Source organism: Pteropus alecto, unplaced genomic scaffold, assembly GCF_000325575.1.
Source record: "Pteropus alecto unplaced genomic scaffold, ASM32557v1 scaffold95, whole genome shotgun sequence".
In the NCBI taxonomy this organism is placed as follows: Eukaryota; Metazoa; Chordata; class Mammalia; order Chiroptera; family Pteropodidae; genus Pteropus; species Pteropus alecto.
Genome location: NW_006441071.1, coordinates 4,475,960 through 4,495,984, shown reverse-complemented (window position 1 = coordinate 4,495,984; position 20,025 = coordinate 4,475,960). Strand labels below are relative to the sequence as shown.

At 32.6% G+C, this 20,025-nt stretch overlaps 1 protein-coding gene, 1 long non-coding RNA gene and 1 pseudogene across 6 annotated transcripts in view; 2 read left to right on the top strand and 1 right to left on the bottom strand.

Moving 5' to 3' along the window:
* Positions 1–491: 491 nt before the first annotated feature.
* Positions 492–14,016, top strand: LOC112485010. Its single transcript, XR_003048341.1, has 2 exons — positions 492–605; positions 12,987–14,016. It is a non-coding gene; the product is annotated as an uncharacterized LOC112485010 (long non-coding RNA).
* The window catches only part of PSIP1 (PC4 and SFRS1 interacting protein 1), a 33,789-nt gene continuing 15,082 nt past the window's right edge, over positions 1,319–20,025 (bottom strand). For 2 of the 5 annotated variants that reach the window (XM_006918352.3, XM_006918353.3), the window contains exons 7-16: positions 15,765–15,861; positions 14,682–14,757; positions 10,179–10,407; positions 9,189–9,307; positions 6,455–6,510; positions 5,786–5,856; positions 5,480–5,581; positions 5,148–5,361; positions 3,858–3,963; positions 1,319–3,062 (exon numbers count right to left, since the gene is read on the bottom strand). In XM_006918352.3, the coding sequence (XP_006918414.1) occupies positions 3,002–3,062; positions 3,858–3,963; positions 5,148–5,361; positions 5,480–5,581; positions 5,786–5,856; positions 6,455–6,510; positions 9,189–9,307; positions 10,179–10,407; positions 14,682–14,757; positions 15,765–15,861 (1,131 nt within the window). In that variant the 3' untranslated portion in view covers positions 1,319–3,001. Of the gene's footprint in view, positions 3,063–3,857; positions 3,964–5,147; positions 5,362–5,479; positions 5,582–5,785; positions 5,857–6,454; positions 6,511–7,248; positions 7,921–9,188; positions 9,308–10,178; positions 10,408–14,681; positions 14,758–15,764; positions 15,862–20,025 lie in introns of those variants that run through there. The other 3 variants (XM_015594455.2, XM_015594456.2, XM_006918354.3) reach the window with 3 other exon arrangements.
* On the top strand, positions 11,802–11,920 carry LOC112485062 (annotated as a pseudogene).

The following is a 20,025-nucleotide window of genomic DNA, read 5'->3' as shown; positions in this document are numbered from 1 at the left end:
TGGAACGGCCAACCAAGCTACTCCCAGAATTTGCCAATGTATCGTGCACCAGTTACACAGGTCTCCACCAAAAGAAACTCCTAACTTTCAAGTAGGCATAAATGATGTTTAAATCTGGAATTCTATAGCTGCAGAATGCAATATTAAACATAACATTACTGTTAAATTACATATTTTACCTAATTAGGAAAAGCAGATATGAAAATGTCATGAACTATTAATCAACATCCTCTATTAAAACAAATTACATTTTGATATAATAGTGGATAGAAATGCACAAAATCACTAGAAAGTCAAAACCTATTTCCTTAAACATCTTTTTCAGACTTCAGTACCCTTTAATGATAATTTGATCTTTCTCACAATCCCATCACAATGTCTTCATCTCCAAGGTTGAAGAATCACACAGCACAATTTTGAACACATTTCTGCCTATATATAGCAGCTTCTTCATTTCTTAAGGTGTAATTATGGGTTTGCTATTTCCAATAGATCAACCTTTTTCTGGCCAATGGGACAAACTAAGTTATTAGTGAAGCCCTCACAGAGCCCTGTAAAAGCCTTTACTCTTGTATAAGCCAACTCATCCTGACATCTTCAACCAGGTAAGTGTGTGTGAGTACACTACAGTGTATCCTACTATTTGAAACCACAGGCAGGATATAATAGCAGATATAATAGTAATTATAAGGCTTAAGGTACTCCAGTCAAGCTGTTTACATATATAAAGTTTGATTTAGTTTCTTTGATTCAGATGATACTTCTGAACTTTCTCCAAAGCACCTGGGAAAATTTTCCAACAATTGATTCTGCTGGGCAATGCATAACTTACTTCTTTTAAACATTATTCAATGGTTTAAAAAGCAGCAATGAAATAGTTGTTTATACATACCAAAAAAGTGGGGTTTGGGGTTTTAGTGGAGAAGGGAGTCTATTTCATTTAAATTATCTCAACTAAGTGACATACTCAGCTGTAGAGTTTTGACCAAATACACAATTTAAATTGAACCAATGTTCCTGAAAGTTCTTGACTTTTATGACTTTCTTAAGGGTTCTGAGAGTACCATACTATGGTAGTTATCTGTGAATTGCTGGCAAAGAGAAAAATTTCTTGATATGAGGGTTAAGATAGAGAAAGCAACTACTGTGTTTTAACACCACGTAAATTAACTGGTTAAAACAAGGTCAGCCTATACAAGCAGACAGATTATCAGAGTGCTCCCATACTTATCTCCAGAAACTGAATATTCTGTGGTTCTTGGTAAAACTTTATAGATCTCTTGGGTCACACGCACAAAAAAAAAAAAAAAGGGAGGGGGAACAAAAAAATAACATTTTATTTTCATCATTTTGAGCTTATTAGTTTCCTTGTCTCCCCAAACAATATAATCTCTATTACCAAGTTAACTAAGAAATTACTCCCTTGGAAAGAAATCCAGAATTCCAACACACTTTTATAAATAGCAAAGAAGTAATTTACTAGTAAAGTTTGATAGAAAAATTCTTTAATCAAAACAAGTTTACATGTTGACACTTATGGCTTAACTAGAATAAATCTGTCCAAATTTTAATTGTACTAAGGACCAAACAGATAAAATAGCAAAAATTCCCTCAAAATAGTAGGTCCTAAGTTCCATTGTAAGACCTCTCAAAAGCAAAACTCCAGTTATTGAAATAATTCAAACTTTCCATCTATTGATAAAAACAATTATCCGAGAGGTCACAACATACAATGCATGTCACATGCAAACACTGTAGTAAAAGCCTTTTTCCCATATTCATAGTTTCAAAACACGAGAAGTGTCTTAGCTACTAAAAAACCAACTGACCTAATCAAAATATCTTAGAAATGCTATTTGTTAAGTTACCCTTAAATTTTGTGTTAAATTTGGTTCACCCTAATTTAGTCCACATATATGAATATACAGACTATCAAAAAGTACTCCTTTATCTACTGCCTCATAGTACTGTTTCCACTTTTTGCAATCCTGTCACATGTATGATAAAGAAATAAAAATTCCCTTCTGATATAGCCATGTTTTCAAATAGGTTAGTTTCCTTATATAGTATTTATTTTTATTTACTGCATAAGCATCATGGATTGTTTCCCAATTAAAAAAATATTACTTAGTGACTTCCTTAATGAGTGTGACTTTTTAAAAAATTCAGAAATGTCTCAAAAATAAACTTTTATCATTCAGTTTTCAGTTTCAGCTACTAGTGCCTGAAAAGGATCTTAGATGGCTGAACCCTAAGACAGATCATTCCTATATACACCCATTGTTTTCTGCAGGAAAAGTCATGTGACTTCACTGAATTCCCAGCCACAAAATTACATTACCTTCAACAGTTAACATGAGTTTTGTACCTTGTAGAATTGTCAGTTCAATGTCAGTTGGATATCTAGTTATACAAAAAGGCATACAGACCACACATTGTTACAAAGCAGCAGGATAATGTAGCACAAGGTAGACTGAGATTAACTTTAGATCAGAGAAGGGCGTGAGTACTTATATAGAAGTAACATTTTACCTACCATAAAAATGCATAACTTCTACAAAACCCACAAACAGTGAAAAGACAGTCTGGTAAATCCAAGATTTGTAAAAACTGCACAAAACTCACGGTATTTGGGAAAAGAGGAAAGGTTTATACAAGTAGCAGTTTTAAAAATGTAACTTTTCCCTACTATCAATTACACATTAACATACACACACTAATTGAAAATATGCTACAACCAATGTCTGGAAAAGCAGTTCAACATTTCCTAAATGGATTTTTCCCCTCACATTTACTGTATATGTAGCTGTTAATACTGCACAAGTACAATTAAGCAATGTTTAATTATTTTAAACAAAGATAAAGGATTTTCTCCCTCAAAACAAGTTTTAAACATCAAAACCTATGCTTATAAAAATTTAAAACTTTCAGCAGTCTAAATATTTCAAATGAAAACCATTACAAACTTCTCAAATATTCTTTATATTCCAGGTATGTTAACCTAGTTATCTAGCGTAGAATCCTTCAGAGATATTTCAGTCTCTCTCTCTTCGCTGGATGGCCTAAAGAAAAGTGGGGGGGAAAAAGGTGTGATAACTGGAATTAGGGGAATTTTTTTTCCTCAGGAGAAAAAAAAAGACATTAAATCTGGCATTGTTTTTTAAATCAAAAGATTTAAAATTCTTTTTGACTTATTTTTGGTTGAAATTTTTGTTTTACCATGTTGTGCCTTCTTCCCAAAATAATATGCGATTAAGCAGAATAACTCAGGGAAGCATTCACGGCTTAGGCCCTTTTCTCATCATATCCAGCTTTAAAATGAATTCTAAGAACATAAGAATGTCACACCTGTGATACCAACATAGTACAAACCTTAATGAAAAGAGGGGATAGTATCACACAGATGAGATTTCTCTCAGTTTCAGAATTAGAAGGGATGCTTGATTCCAAGTCTTGATATACAGAGGAACAAACCAAGACTTGGTAACTACAGTTCCATATCTAGTTAGAGTGGGTATTTATAATACAAACTAGCCTGTGATTTAGGTCTAATTTTTTTATTATCCTGTCGAAATTCAAGAAAGTATAGACTTTTAAGTCATTATTAAAAGTATCAGTGAAAGAAGTCCAAAAATTATTTTTTAAAACTAAAATTCCTGCCTCGCTCTATTCCCTTGAATACAGTGAAATTAGTTATAACTTAATTTCTACATCTTTTTGATTTGTAACTTGCTTTCTGAATTCAGGAACTGAGTGATCAAAATATAATACCTTACTACAAATAACCTTGGAACAACACTGTGATTTAAAAATTAAACAAAAAGTACACATTACGACCCATTAAAACATGTCCTCACTTTTTCTTACTGCTGGCCTCGTCTTTGCTTTCTTCATTGCTATCTCCATTATGCTGTGGTTGATTACTGTCTTGAGCATCAGATCCTCCATTTAGAGTCTTTGAACCTTTAGGAAGGATTCCAATGAAAAACTGTTAAGAGATTCTAACAGTTCATGATGTCCTCTATAAAGATCCAAAAGTCAAAAATAAAACATGGCCCTGAAGTTTCTAATACTTAATGTATTGTATTTGAAATTACACTGTAATCTTTATGGCAGCTGAGGCACACAATAAGAATCAGGGTTACTAAATATATTTATGGTTATAGAAAACATCATTAATCTGATTATTCCATTTGTTACTGTTAACAAGAGGTACAACTCTTTAGAGCATTATGATTTATTCTAGTTCTTAGAAAAAGTAAAATCTCTTATTTATCATTATTGGTGTTTTAGAACAAAAAAAGTATTTCCTAATTAACATGATTTTGTGCCCTATTACTAAATAAACAATGAGGGCGTCCATGTAAATCTTATTTCATTAACAAATCTCTAAGAGGACCAGTATCATTCCCTAGTAACTCCTTTTGAACGTTGGTTTCTTCATTAAAGCAGCTGCTGCTAAAACATTTAGTAACATGGTATTGGGCAAATTGATAATGCTACTAATTCTAAGAGTACATCACAGATATATCCTAAAATATTTATGGTTTAAATGGCATATCTAGAATTTGCTTCAAAATAATCTTCAGGGGTGTCACAGAAAAAATTTGACAAGAGTATTAAAGAGCAATGATCATGTATTGATAACTGCTGAAGCTATGTGGTGGGAGACATGAGAAGTTCATTTCTACTTTTATGTAGGTTAGAATTTGTTCCTAATTTAAATGAAAAGAAAATAACTACCACTAGTACAGTTGACACTTAAATAACATGGGTTTGAATTGTACTGGTCCACTTATATGTAGACTTTTTCAATAAATACTGTCCTTATTTCAGTAACGTTTTTCTCTAGCATACTTTGATATAGTATTATAATACATATAGAAAATATGTTAATTGACTTTGTTTGGGAGGAGTCAAAAGTTATACATGGATTTTCAAATGCAAAAGGAGGTTGTACCCCTAAACTCCACATTGTTCAAGAATCAATTACAATAGCAAATACTAGTAGTATTTAACTATTTAAACTTGAAAAAGAAAAACAGAAGATCGAATATGTTATTACTAATTTAATGTCATTAAGGTACAGAGATATATCAAAGACATTTTTTAAAAGCAGTCTCAACAAATAATTTTTAATCACATACCTGTTTGTTCCTTTTCTAGCTTTTTGTTTGGCCCTTTCTTCCCTTGATCTTTGGTTTTATTTGCTTCCTCATGCTGTCTTTGTTCAGCCAGAGATTTATTCAGCACTTGTGTGATTACAGAATCTCCTTCACCAACCAAAAACATGTTCTTAAACTTGTTATACAACATTGTAGACTTTTCCATGATAATCTGACTCACTTTGAATCGTCGTATCTGAGAAAACAAAATATACATTCATGATTGTTTTCCTAATTCGTTTTTTAAAATGTCACTTTTTAATGAAATGGTTTTGAAGAAATTTTTTAAATCTGCATGACTCAAGATCACTTACTTTTTTCAGTGTTGTAATCATCTCTGTGTGTTTCTGAGCTTGTTGCATTGTTACCTGAAGTGAAGCAAGTTCATCCAAGGCTTCAATACATCTGTTCACATCCTTCATGACAAAACAGTAATTTCATAACTGTTAATTACCACAACCTATATAATCTTTCTAAAGATTACTTTTAAAATCTCAAAAGGCAGTACGAAATAACTAGTAATGGTCCCTTTTACTTCAAATTTATACTTATAAACTCATGTGAGAAAATATGAAGCTATAAAAGCAGCACTATTTTTAAATGAGGTATTAAACACTTACAAGATTATCAATTTTGAGTGAATTTTTTATTTCAGCATGTATCCTTTGAAGTCGAGAATCCATTGATGTTTCTATAAATTAAAATGTGAAACAGTAAATAGTTTTTCCAAAAGCAGTATTTCTGTATTATATAAACAAAGTATAATGCATAGATTTGGCAGTTTTTAAAGATGTTCTTAGTAATCTGCCTACATTGCTAAGAAGTTTTCTGCCATTTTTAGTATCTGGTTTAAGAAAGTAGCATTCATTATATAAGCAAAAAATCACCATCTAGCTATGTTTCTAAAATAAGCAGTCTGCATCCAATAATATACTCCTCTAGTCCAGTCTTTTAAGCATCTGTTTCATCTTACACATTTAACAAAAAATACAAAATCTCTGAAACCAGATTTGTCAAAAATGGGAAGACATCTAGTTTTTGGCATGTTACAAAAACTTTGACTTAATCAGATAATAAACATTAAATTAACAAACATGTCTCCCTTAGCATGTTCACCTGATTATACTTATAATACAATGCAATGTATATAGACTCCATTAAGAATTTGAAAGAAGTGTATTTGTAGGATTTAAAAACTAAATGACAAATTTTAAAACCTATACATAAAAAATTGAGTGTATAATTTCCTATGTATAATTGTATATATCTTAGAAAGTGAAATAACTAACCTCGCTTCTTCTCCACTTTCTTAACTTCTGGCTTCTTTCCTTCATCTTTATTCTGCCTATCAAATGTTAACACAGATATTTCAAAACATTGGAACTTGTGACTGATTACCAAATGCTCACAATCCCTTATGTAAAAGTTAAAATCTTTTTCTTTAATAAGTCAGTAGCCAAGATCACAAGGAATTGACTGTAATTATTAGGTCTCTGCAATGCCACAGCATTAGTATTAATTACTATAAATATAAGCAAAACTCAAAACTTGTAAAAACATGCTAAAATAAATAATCTAACAATCTAATTTTTCAGTGCCATCACAAAATAATTTTAAGTCATGGTGAAATTTTTTTCCAGCAATAAATAGTGTATTATTACAAGACCAATATCAGGGTCAGTGGACAAACAGGAAGAGAATGCCTACAAATATTTCATAAATTCTACATCACACCTATTTTAAAAAGTAACATGTCAAAATAGACTGATTTAATTGTTCCCACATCTCCAAAGGGTAGATAAATCTGAGAGGTTTGAAGTTGGTTTCAACATTAAATAGGCTATTTAAAGATATTATCTCATAAAAATGTTTCTGCCAATATATCAAACTTGTGATATTCACTAACATTTACATACCATTTCACAAATGAAAAGGTACCATATCACTGTAAATTACAAAAAATAACCATTTAAAAATGAATTCTTATTAATGTCTAATACCTTGGCTTAGAGCTTGATCCTTATTATAAACCAATTCAAATAGACAAGAACAAAAAAAATATCTAAAAATCAGTTGTTTTTTTAAAAAAACTTTATTTTAAAATTTTGGTTACAGTTTCATTTTTGTTTTCTTAACAAGGCTATGTTTAATCTCTCAGGATTAAAAAAACAATTAAGATTCTAAAGAACTGAACAACAAAGGAATGTCAAGGAAAGGGCACAACTGCCCCATTCTCTGGGGTATAATAGCTATTCCAATTTAACACCTAACTTCAAAGCAAAATTAATTTTTATATTTTCTAAACGAAATAATGTACAACCACCATTTCATCTGAGCTTATGCTAATTTTCAAACACAAAGCTTCACTTTAAGCTTGGAAAAAAACTTAACAGGAATGATGGCCGACCTTAGTATGTAGTGTGTACCTTACAGGAAATTTTTTTTTTTTTAACAATCATAACACAGTAATAATGCCATTAATGAAGTCCTCAACTTAGAGAATCTGGAACATTCTTCCATCAAAAGGGGGGAGGGGGAAATTCAGTCCAATGAGTCTGTCTCAAGATCTTCATCTCTTGTTTGCTCCACTTGTATTTTCTTTTCAGTAACTGGATTAATGCTTTGAGCCCAAAATGAGATATATTTTTTATTACTGTAGATTACATGTTGTTTGGCTGGGAATACAATACAATAAACTTTATTTTGCATAATGCATTTCACACAAGCTGCATCTGAAATGCTTTACAGAGCAAAACTGTCCAAGTACAAAGTTTTGTAATAACAGGAGAGGGAAAGAAAACACAAATATTAGAATTTGAGAAAGTTACATTCGGAGGACATTCAAAAAGAAATTGAAATACATAAAGATAACTTCGGATTACTAAAGAAGGGTTGGGCTAGATTTACTAAGCAATGGCTAATTTTCTCTTAATCTGGAGAGTACAAAGTTAAAAAGAACAAACAGTCCAACAACTTTTCAGTGAAAGGATGGAAAAGGACAGTAAGAAAAATTAACTTTAATATTTACAGAAAGTCTAAAGGATTAGAGGAAGTACTACACTTTTAAGTTTTTAAATTACTCCCTCAAGCAGCTAAAACTGCTTATATATCCTCCAAACTAAGAAAGCTGATAGTCAAATGCTATACTTGTGAAGACTTGGCTTATGAATGTACTATAAAATGAAAAAGTACAGAATTATTTAAGAATACTCTAAAGAATTTCACTGTCATTAAGTCTGTCTTAGTGACCTAGAGCATGTTTTTAAAATCCCTCCTCACTAAAACAAAGTTTAATCAGAATAATACAAGATGCTTCACAAAGAAAGAAATGCTTTTCAGAGAAAACTCAAAAGTGACAGTCTAAAGATAACCAGGAAAACAAATGTAATAAACATCTGAAGCCTAGCCATCATTGCCATTGCTGTTTTCCTTCCAATAAAATTATTTTATAGAATAAAAGGGGAAAGAAATTCCCCATGGTTAAGTATTGTCTCCAGGTATCAAAACTTAAGAGAAATCAGCGTTGAACTTGATTTATATTGCACACGTCTAATGCAAACCCTGTCAGCCTTTAGATTTATTTTTACTGGCTTCTTGGGTTTCCAACTGTGCTTTTCTTTTTGCTGGTCTTTTGGGGGAGGCCTGCTGATATAACAAATAAGGATATTTCTTTTATTCTTTCTCCATTGATACTTAATCACCATTCTGTACTTAAGACTGCACAAATAAATAATATAGAGGATGAGGACATTTTCTACAAAGCCAGTAACAGTTAAATCTTATCTGCACTTTAATTAAAAAAAAAATTCACAGGGTGATTACCCTCAGTGAATTTCATCCTCTTACTAAGAATGGAACCTGAAACATGATTATTATCATATACTGAAGATTTTTCCTAACATATGGACAAAGTCACATCTTTAAAGGCTTCAAAGGTATGAAAAAATGAGATGCCATTTGTTTAAAAATGTCATGCTAGCTTAAAAAAGAAATCAAAATTTAGAATAAAAAAAAAATACTTACTGCTCAGTTTCCATTTGTTCCTCTTGCTTGCGTTTTCTATCCGCTGCTTCTTTCTCATGTTGGCCTTTCAGCATATTCCTTCTATGAGCAGTCTGAAAGTTTCTTCCACCTTTTCTCTTCTGTTTTGAGAATTAGGATGGATTTAGTTAAATATAAAGTCAGTGACTAGTGGTCTATGATTACAGTCTTGGGGGAAGAAACTAGTACTTAAATTGCTTTTTTTTTTTTGAAATCTCAGAATTACGCATGTTTTTGCTATCTAAATTTAACCTTTCCTTGATGATTTTGGGAATTAAAATCTACTTTCTACACTACTATAAGAGTGATGTCTTTTGCTTAAAATGATGAATGTATGTTAGGCTATTTGCCTCTATGCCATGACTTTGAGTTCAGTACATGTTTACTAACAAGTCTACACTGTTTAACCTACACAATTAAAATTGTTCGGCTTCTAAAGTATTAAGTAATCATAAAAATAAACAGTTCTATACAACCTGGGTCTCTAGATCCCCAAGGTTATACACGGAAAAAAGATGCACCGCTTTAATGAAATTCCTAAACAGTGGCATTCAAATTACCACTGATAAAATGTACAATTAAATAGGACTGAAGAGTGGTACAAATTTCATTGGGGCAAATAATAAAAATCTACATATAAATGCACCTCTTTTACATGTCTCTACTGGTCACAGCCCATTTGGCTTAATCTCTACTTTCCTACCTCTTCTATGTAGGTGGGGTTATTAGAAGTTGATTATATTACATTTAATATCCATCTATATCATAATTCTAAAAAGCTAAGACAAATTTAGAATGTAAAATAAAGTTTAAAATATGCTTTTTAACACAACTAATTCAGAAAGGGAAAGAAATTCAGTTTCACTTTTAATCATATTTATAGACTTTCACAAAGATATTGAATGTTTCATAAGATTAAGAATTACATAGTAAGCTAAAATTAGAATATTTTATTTGATATAAACATTCTACCTTTTCACCCTCTTGATCATCTCCTTCCTCTTCAGAATCGGAGGTTGATGTGACCCCCGTTTTAGCTAAATTTTTCCTTTTTGATTCAGTTTCTTTCTTCCCCTCTTTTTTATCTGGCTCTTTTCTTGGTTTATCTTCTTCCTTCTGGCCTTCTTCATCCTTTTTAAGCTGCTTTTTAGGTTGTTTTTCCTCTTGCCCTTTTTTCTTACTTTTGTCTTCTTCAGTTACCCTATTTTAGAGAGTGCAACAATGGAAAATGAACTTTTATGTATTATTAATACTTGTCATTCAACCATACTCTCCCAGTCAACAGAATAAGTATTTCAGATAATAAGCTATAATTTATTTAAAGACATTTTAAATATGTTTAAGTAAAATATAATGGAATGTATTTTTCATCCAATCATAGAAGTAAAAGAACATCTTTTAAATATCAATTAGAAGATACAAAAATTATAGTAGCACTGGGGTAATAGAAAAGCGATTCCTTCCCCTCCTTTCCCAGAGTTTTTGTAATGTGACCCAATCACTGAAAAAAAAATCAAGTATTATCTTACTTGCCAAGGTACTATTTTCTTGACTCTGGGGATATAGCAGTATATAAGACAGTTGAGATCCTTGAACCTTATGGAATTTACAGTCTGTATCTAATAAATTTGTTTGAAAAGTAGACACACTGGGAAAAAATATAATCGCAGACGTGAACTGCATATGATCAAATATGGTCATTTTAGAATTCAAAGAAATACTCTTCTTCACAAGAGGCTCCCAACTTATACATATAAAATATATGGCCAATCAAGCATAATATCAAACAGTGCTTAACTCCCTAGCATCTCAGCATTCCCATCAGTTCTGAATTGCACAGACATCACTAAACAAGTTGAACTATTGAAATTGCTCAGTCATCCTAAATTACCACTAGGTAGTATTTATGCTACTATAGCAAAAATAAATGAGTACTTATGATAATAGCTTAGAAGAATGAAATGATGCCAGTGCTTACCACATTAATTACTTTTATGGGGTGTGTGTGTGTGTATTCGACTAAAGCACAAATAAAATACAACTAGAAGCTTCAATGAGTAGTTTAAAATCTAACCCCTTTTTATTCAAGGAATTTCACTGAAATTTTCACAAATTATTATATAACAACTTCAGTAGATTTGAGAGCTGGAAGGGACCTCAGATCATATAGTCCATCCAGCCCATTCCATTTGACCAATGAAAAAAGGTGGTACATAAGATCAATAATTAGCCCAGTATATCAATTCCAAATCCACTCGCCTACTAGACCAGTGCTTCCCTGAACCCTCAAGAGATTATTAAATTGGAAGAGAAAAAATTCACTTTTTATCTCTTTAGAAATTTTATCACATTACTATCATTGGGTATGCTTATTTTCAAATGTCATATGGGTTTCAATCCTTTCAATTGAAATAAAATCATTTAACTTCAGTATTTCCACGAATGTAAATATTTTGATAATAATTTCATTGAGATGGGAATAGAGTCAAATATAAAAAGCACTTCCATGGCTCCTAATAGACACTGACCAATTACCTCTCCCCAAATGTTACCCCGCTATGGAAGGAAGCAGATATTAAACATAACAAATAACCAGTTTATGGCCACGCTACCCTGATCAAGCCCAATCTCGTCTGATCTCGGAAGCTAAGCAGGGTCGGGCCTGGTTAGTATTTGGATGGGAGACCACCTAGGAAGACCAGGTGCTGTAGGTGTAAAAAATAAAAAAAAATAAGGGATTATAAACTGACAAGGTCCTTGCGATCTGTGAGGTCAACCAAGGGTTGCCTCACCTTAAAATAAAATAAAATAAAATAAAAATACCCTTTGACCCAGTAAATCTGCTTCTAGCAATGTATTATAACCAATATATTTGCACATGTACGAAACAATGGGAGAGTTTTTAAAGGATGTACATCTATAAATGGGATAGATCTTAAGAATTATGATACAGTACACAGTGTGATACTATACAGCTGTTTAAAAAGATTTAAAAGGTGTATATGGTCATTAGACATATGATTATTTCTTGAACAGTATCAGAGAATTCCTACAAACATAATAATCACTACTTGCTACAAATAAGTTTTCCCAATGGTCCTCCTTACCACCTTCCATGAAAAACAGACTGCCCTATAGTGATGTTTCCTTTTTAAAAGGTCAAGTTACAACAGGATAACAGTATTTATAAATACCTTTAGCTTTTATTGTATGTTAACATAAACAAAAACTAATGCAAACATACCCCAAATATCTTACAGGCTTGTAACATATTTCTTTACATGAGGATTTATGAGATGGTTTCAGTTCTGGGCTTATTCCACTGTCTTGGCATTTCAGGACCCACTGCAAAGAAGCTGTCACTGACAGATACATTGTTCTCAAGGTGGAGAGCAGAAGTTTCAAAAGTTTATATAGTTCAGTTGTGCACTCCACTGAGTTTGTGCCCAGATACACAGCTAAGAGTAGCTATTGCCAATGCCCACCCTACATATAGTATGAATGAAAAAAACAGTAAGCTATTGCTATTTTGGGTTGTCCATCACCTTAGCAAAAAGCTCACTAACAGAGAAATCTATACCAGTAACAAAAACCTGAAACATGTGACGCTGGCTTTAGGGCTGGGAAACTGAACTCTAATATACTATTATACTATAGGTAAAACCGTCAACATGCGGTAACTCTCAAGAAAATAAATTCAGTGAACTTGTGGCTTTGGGTGAAAAGGTTTCAGGATAGAATGCTTGCGTTTTGAGTTGGCTATTATGACTTATTTGATAGGGTACTTCAAGAAAAAGACAAGTTCAAAAATTAGGAAGATGAAGAACAACTTAAAAATTCAATGCATTTCAGTGTTGAAAGTCACCTCCATCCTTTTCAGTTTCAAAGACTGGGGTCAAAAATCCAATCACAGGTAAGCTGCCAGCCTTTCCTTAAGAATTCAAACTAGGCTACCTGGATCCTTCAAATGGACAAATGGTTCTAGGAAAAAGAGACCCAGCAGTGGTTTCTCAGGAAAACCTACAAAGTGCCTGTAATTATAAAAAGATAAGCATGTCTGGGAAAGTCTTTTGAGTAAGACTACTGCACATGAAGCTGACTAGAATGAAACACACACACACACAATGACAATAGTCTACATTAAAAGGTAATGGACATCTAAAAAGCAACCTATGGCCCCCAAATCTTTAGTCTGAAAGCAAACTGAGAGCTGCTCAGCTGATGAGGGTAATATTCTCCAATGACCTTTTTAGATGCAACTAAGGATAATGAAAAAGTGAATAGTGAACTCTCAGAAGAATTAGCCAAAAGCCATGGAGAGAAATGGCCTAGGAAGATACTGTCAAGAAAAACAGGCCTAATCAAAGAACATTCCTTATATCTAAAATAAGGGGATCTCACAGTATGTTCCCAGCATAATTTCAGATTGCTACGGAACAATGTTGTGTGCTTCTTAAACCTCTCCATTCCAAATGGGGGTATTTATTATGTGATATATCACAGATCTACATGTGTGTATAAAGGGGAGAGAGGAGCATATAACTTGTGTTTTCAGTTCCTTCATCTCCAGATTAATGTTGATCATGAATTCCTAGACTTTGTGCCTGGTGCCATAATTAGATAAGACATTTAAGGGATGAGATGAGTGAGATTTATCTGGTATGTTTTAAAACAAAAACAAAACTCATCTGCATGTGTACCTCACCTTCTTAATTTCACTACAGTAGTTAAAACTATGTTGTAATTCTATGCCACTATTTTTAAGAAAACCTTAACAGCGTGGCAGTAAAATAAAACTCTTTTAAGTATATTTTTGTCGAAGAGCCAACCCTTCAGTGTTCTGTAACTAAAACTTCCTTTAAAAAAGTTTCATTTGAAACAGTGCAAATCCATTCTTAAATGACATATTTACTTGAGCATTCTCTATAAAATCTTTAAACACAATAGGTACAAAAAGTTTTGCCCTTTGTCTAAATATATATTCCTTTTGGTGAAGTTTCTACACAGGAAAAAAAAAAAAACGCTGATTATTTTGTTGATAACTAAGTAGTTATTCCAAAATACTTTAAAATTTAAAATTTACCATTATAAAAATAAAATAATTTTAGCATTATTTTAAAAGTTATTTTGGACAAGCTAAAGGTTGTGGAGATTGCTTCAAAAATACTTTGTCAAGAATTTATTTAAATGTACTACAGATTTTATCCTGTATTACCTAAGTATCTTCACAGCCTGATACACCAAAAAAATGTCTTATTTAGATTAATGAAATGATACTCACATCAGATTTTTTGATTATCAATTTTTAATTTTTACCTAATAACTAGAACAGGTTTTCCCACGATTTTTAGAAATACACACAATAACAAATATCCTATAAAATGAAATTGGTAAAAATGCAAAGAGATTTATACGTATTGAAAGTCAAATGTCTCATTTATTGCATAAATAATTATACATCAGAAAAGAACTCACATGTCGCTCTCTGAAGGACAGGTCTGTTTTACCATTTTGGGTCTGCCTCTTGGTTTTGGAATCTTTACTTCTGTAGCTAACATTCACAGGGGGGAAAAAAATTCATAACTACCAGCTTTACCTTCAAGACACCAAACTCATATAAAGATTACAAATTATTATATATTGAGCAATAGTGGTTTAATAGAGGTACCAGTATTTTAAGTTTTAAAGATAATATTCACCCAACGGTTCAAATGAGCAACAGAAAATTTGAAGAGGTAGAGATCAACAGAGTAATTCTTAATTTCTCCTTAGAATGAAAGGGCTAAAAAGATCCATTCTTCACTGTTTTAACATGAATATAATAAAATTATGATAGTAGCTCTTACATTCACTATGAATGTACTTATAATATTATATGTATATGTACATTCACATCTTTGAAAATCTGTATCAATTCACTGAGTGTTCATTAATTTGACCTATTATAGTATTAAATTCTAAAATAAATTCTTGAGGGCTTCTCCTCCTTTTTGAGGTATTATTCATAGAATCCTATTATGAAGTAGATAAAAACTGGCTCTATTTTGGTTAATTTTTTTTTACTTTGTATTAGTAGAGCCTTGCAAACTAGTTCCAATTTGCCAAATTAGGAAAATACTTTAAATGGGCAACGCTGATGATAGCTGTGTACTGTAAAGGTCCTAAAAAAGAATGCAAAACTTAAAATATTAATGGCTTCATTTCTCAAATGCTGTTTCTCTTACTTTTGCTGTAACTGTATTTGGGAAGTTTATGCTTTCTAATGTGAGAGGTAAAATAAACCCATCACTCATAGAATTTAAACCTTACCACAGCCTCATTTGCCGCTGTTAAGAGAAAATACAATAGGGATAAAACAAAATGAAAAGTCCCAAGCAATTATTTCAAATTTAAATACTTCACTACACAAAGCAGAAACCAAGTTTATCTTCTTTGAAATTTGTATAATATTAGACATAACCATCTGCCTATTCAACTATTCCAAAGGATCTGAGCACAACCCTTAAATGTATTGGAATATTAATCATAAGCCAGAAATTTAAACATTAACAATCCTACCTGCAGGTCGTCCTCTTTTAGGACTCACTTTTAGATTAACAGATGCTGTTGCTGTTGTCACTACTCCTGCCTCCTCGGTTTCTACTTGCTTTTCTGCCTGAATCACAAAGATTTAATTAACTTACTTAGCAAACAAGCATTCCAAGTTTAAGTCAGTGGTAAAACTATGCAACTTTAAGATAACAAATCCAAGTATAACATAATTTCTATATGATCTTCATTATTTTCAAGTCAATTCATAAGAGTGACATCCTCAAACTTACCTTATAATTCTAGTGAACAATTCTAAGAAACAAAACTTCACTTTTTAGGTATTCTCAACCTAAAAAAGTCATTTTAAAAATAAAGGTAATATTTCTTGACGCATAATGACCAAAGCATAATGTAATCACACTGTTAACAACCCGCACATTGCTTATGAATGTACTTTATCTAAAAATGCTAACTTTATATTGTGTACTTATAAAACCTAAGTTAATATTCTAATATTAGAAACAGCAAAAAAGTTAAGTTGCTGATATTTCTTATTTTTTAACTTTGTTAATATAATCCCTTTTTGCTTTTGAACTGAGACTGAGATCTGCTGTTCTTCCCTAGGAGTTCTTATTTTCCAAAAAGAGAACTACCGTGTAGAGAGAGAAATTCCAATGACCCTTTGCAAACTATAGTACCTCTAAAGAGACGATAGCCACAAATGAGAATCATTTTAATTGATCCAAATATTAGAGTAGAACAAAGGTTAAGAACCGCTAATTAGAAGTGTAGTTCTGATTATAATGGAAAAAGGAGAACAGTCAAGAGAACAGAAGTGTGGGAGGACCACTATGAGCTGCTTCCCTACTCCCAATAATTTAGAATTCAGCATTAACTAGATCAACAAAAATAAAGGCAATAAAGCATGCAAAAACATCTACAATACAATCTTACTGACAACAATTGAAAAATTTTAAATTAACAATCTGATTTGCAAACCTTTAAGAGATAATGCCGGTATTTCTAAGAATGTGGAGAATCATTCTTATATTGATTACTGATGATCGGTAATGTAATGATCAATAAGTTGGTAACACCTTTCTGAAAGAATGTTATTAGGAATGAATACTGCCAATAAAGAATATGCAAATCTGACTCAGCAATCCCACTTCTAAGAATTTATCCATTACTTTTTTGTTAGTTTTTTAAACATTATTTTTGCTTTTATAATTAATATAAAAATGCATGTTCGAATCATTATTAAAAGTCAATAAATTCATCTAAGGTACCCTTTGAATTGTTTTCATTTGCTCCTTAAACATTAGTCCAGGTTGTATTTCTAGAATTTTTAAAATTTACAGACCACCTACCCCTACCCTTACCCCAATCCTGATTCAATAGATCTGGGGTAGGGATGGCAGCTAGCTGTATTTTTAACAAGCTCCCCAAGTTCCAAAGATTGAGCACCCAAGATTGTAATTAGAGTTCCTTTCCTGATGAGGCATTAAGAGGGCAAAAGTTCTCTAAAATTCAGTTCAAATTGATAAACTCTTCAGTACAAAATAAAACCTGTTCACTTACACTTTCTACTTTTGCAAATCAAGACATCAATTAAGAATTATAAGTGAAATGGATTTTTTGAGGAGAAACCAATAATAACAAGCTCATCAGTAACTAATACCACAAATAAAAATATATTAACACTAATACTAAGCAAAAAAGCAGCCCTACCATGGACACATTTTCCTATGGCAAAATCATTCGAGTCAAATCCATTTCTCATGAAAATAAAACGTAAATATTTCAACCAAAGACTATTATTTCAAATATACATTTAAATATTTCATGTGCAAATATTCTTACTGCAAATTAACTTCTTCCATATTTATACTTGATCTAACTGAAACCACTAACCCTGACATTTTCTTCCCATTTATTACCCTACCTTTTAGCTCTATTCCCTTTCATGACCTTACCTAAAGCCTGACTCTGACACACTGACACACACACATACATACACCCCACCCACCCCATGGGACTAGTATTTCTATGCATGCTCAAGCCCTCCGCGTTTTGCTGCACCTGTCCCACAAATCTCCATACTTCTCCTGCTCTATTATTCTCTGCTACTGAGCCCTGCTGAAAAAAATTATAAAAACATGCATTTATTTTATGCATTCTCCATTGGGATCTCAAAGCCATCCATTAATCCTTTACCATGTCTGACCCCGCTCTCTCCCTTCACTGATATAAATTTCCAAGCCTTTCTTCCCCCCTTATACCACACATAGAGTCTTGCTTTGAATTGGGTGCGGGAGAAAGGAAAACAGGCCAGCAGGATGGAATTCCCTTAATTTCCACGTCTCCCTCCACCTTGCCCTTCAATGTTAAAAAGGATGAAATGTCCATCTCCTTCTTCCTGGTAAGTCAGTTCCTTCAAATGTGCCCTTCTCATTCAGCATGTCCTTACATACAATAATTTATAACCTTTCCTTATCTTCGATCTTTCCTAGTTTTTCAAAGAAAAAGTGTTAACTCTACTTTATTTTTTTCACTTTAAACACTCCCCCTTAACCACGCAAATCCCTGCTGCTGCAGTAGTCTTTCTCCTTCCCTTCAAAGAGTAACTTATAACATTTTATTCACCAATACACTTATTAACCTGTCCTTACAATCTGAACTTAAAGTATCCTGGGGAAGCCTAATTGTCACATATCATACTGGAACCCCTCAATACCATGGCACTACTGACAACTCCCCCATTCTTAAAATTCTCTCCTCCCTCTCAATATTCTCTTAGATTTTCTGACAGTTCATTCTCAGCAGTAATTTTACAAAGCAACCTTTTATCTCTTTTATATTACCTCAGGATTCTCGTTTCTGCATTCTTCCCAGTAACTTTCTCCCTTGACTACCTTGTCAGTATTCATCTATTACTCTATCTTTATATCAGTGATAGCATCTTGAACTTTTACCTTTGCCCCGCTTGCTGTCAGAACAAAACACACACTCGCACGCACGCGCGCGCACACGCACACACCCCCCAGTCTAATTTCCATAGGTGTTTCACTTCCTCTTGCCTCTGCTCCCTAGCCAACATCTCCTGCATTCTCAGTATCTAGTCATCCAAGCTAACACCTTAGAGGCATCCTAGATTCCTCCCCACTCGCTTCACATCCATTTCCAACTATCGACTTTCCCTCCTAAAGTGCTCTTAAATCTAAAAAAGAACAAAACAAAACCTGCTATAAAGTTCCTCTTGCCCGTCCAATCTCATGCTAACACCTTAGAAAGACCTTTCATAACTTTGAAGTGGAGAGTTATAATAATGAAGTTACCAAGTCATTATTATAACTCTCCACTTCAAACTCTCTTGTTCTATGTATTTACTATTGGTCTCAACAGAAATGGTTAAGTTCAATGAGAACTGAGACCTTATCTTCCTTAGTCACTGCTCAATCCTCTGCCTGGGCCAGTGAAATTATTACAAAAATTCTAAATGAATTAATCAGTGAACTGGTTTTACCACCTCAATCCAATCCCCATCACTCACATTGCTTTAAAAGAGGAGGCATCTAAAATTTTAAATGATTCAATGGCTCCCCATCACTTCTCTAAGTTCAAGTTATTCAGGATAACATCAGGTGTTTTGTACCCTTTTCCCTGTAACTTTACGGTCTGGTAATACTGAAATACAATACTTGACATGAAATTTTCTCTACACCTCGGTATACACTATTCAAATTGCTTCAGCATGTCCTTCCCCTCCATCTGGCTGACAAAATTCTGCCTTTTAAAATCTTGTTATAGTTATCATAGCCCCTTCTACGCATACCCTACAAAGAATTGAAAGCCGCTGTAATTATCTGTTTTCCTATTTTACTTCCTCATGAGATACTGAACTCAGTATTTTCTGTATCTGGCTTATAACAACAGTCTGAGACATAACACGTCAGAAAAAGGAATGATGAATAAAACTTCATATAGGAAAAGAGGAATTTACATTAATTAAAAGCATACAATGTACCTAGTCTTAAACTGTCACTCTCATTTCAATCAGCAATACCGTGAATAACATAATGGGCAACACTTACCACAGCACTTGCTAATACCAGAATTATGAATGTTACATGTGTTATTTAATCCTCAACAACCTTATGAGTATATATTATCCATTTTATGGAGATAAATTTAAGACATCATCATTAAGAGGAAAGAAAACTGGTGCATTTTACTTCCTTACCATTCAACTTTAAGGGTCTTGTATTGCTAAGAAAAGAAACATAGT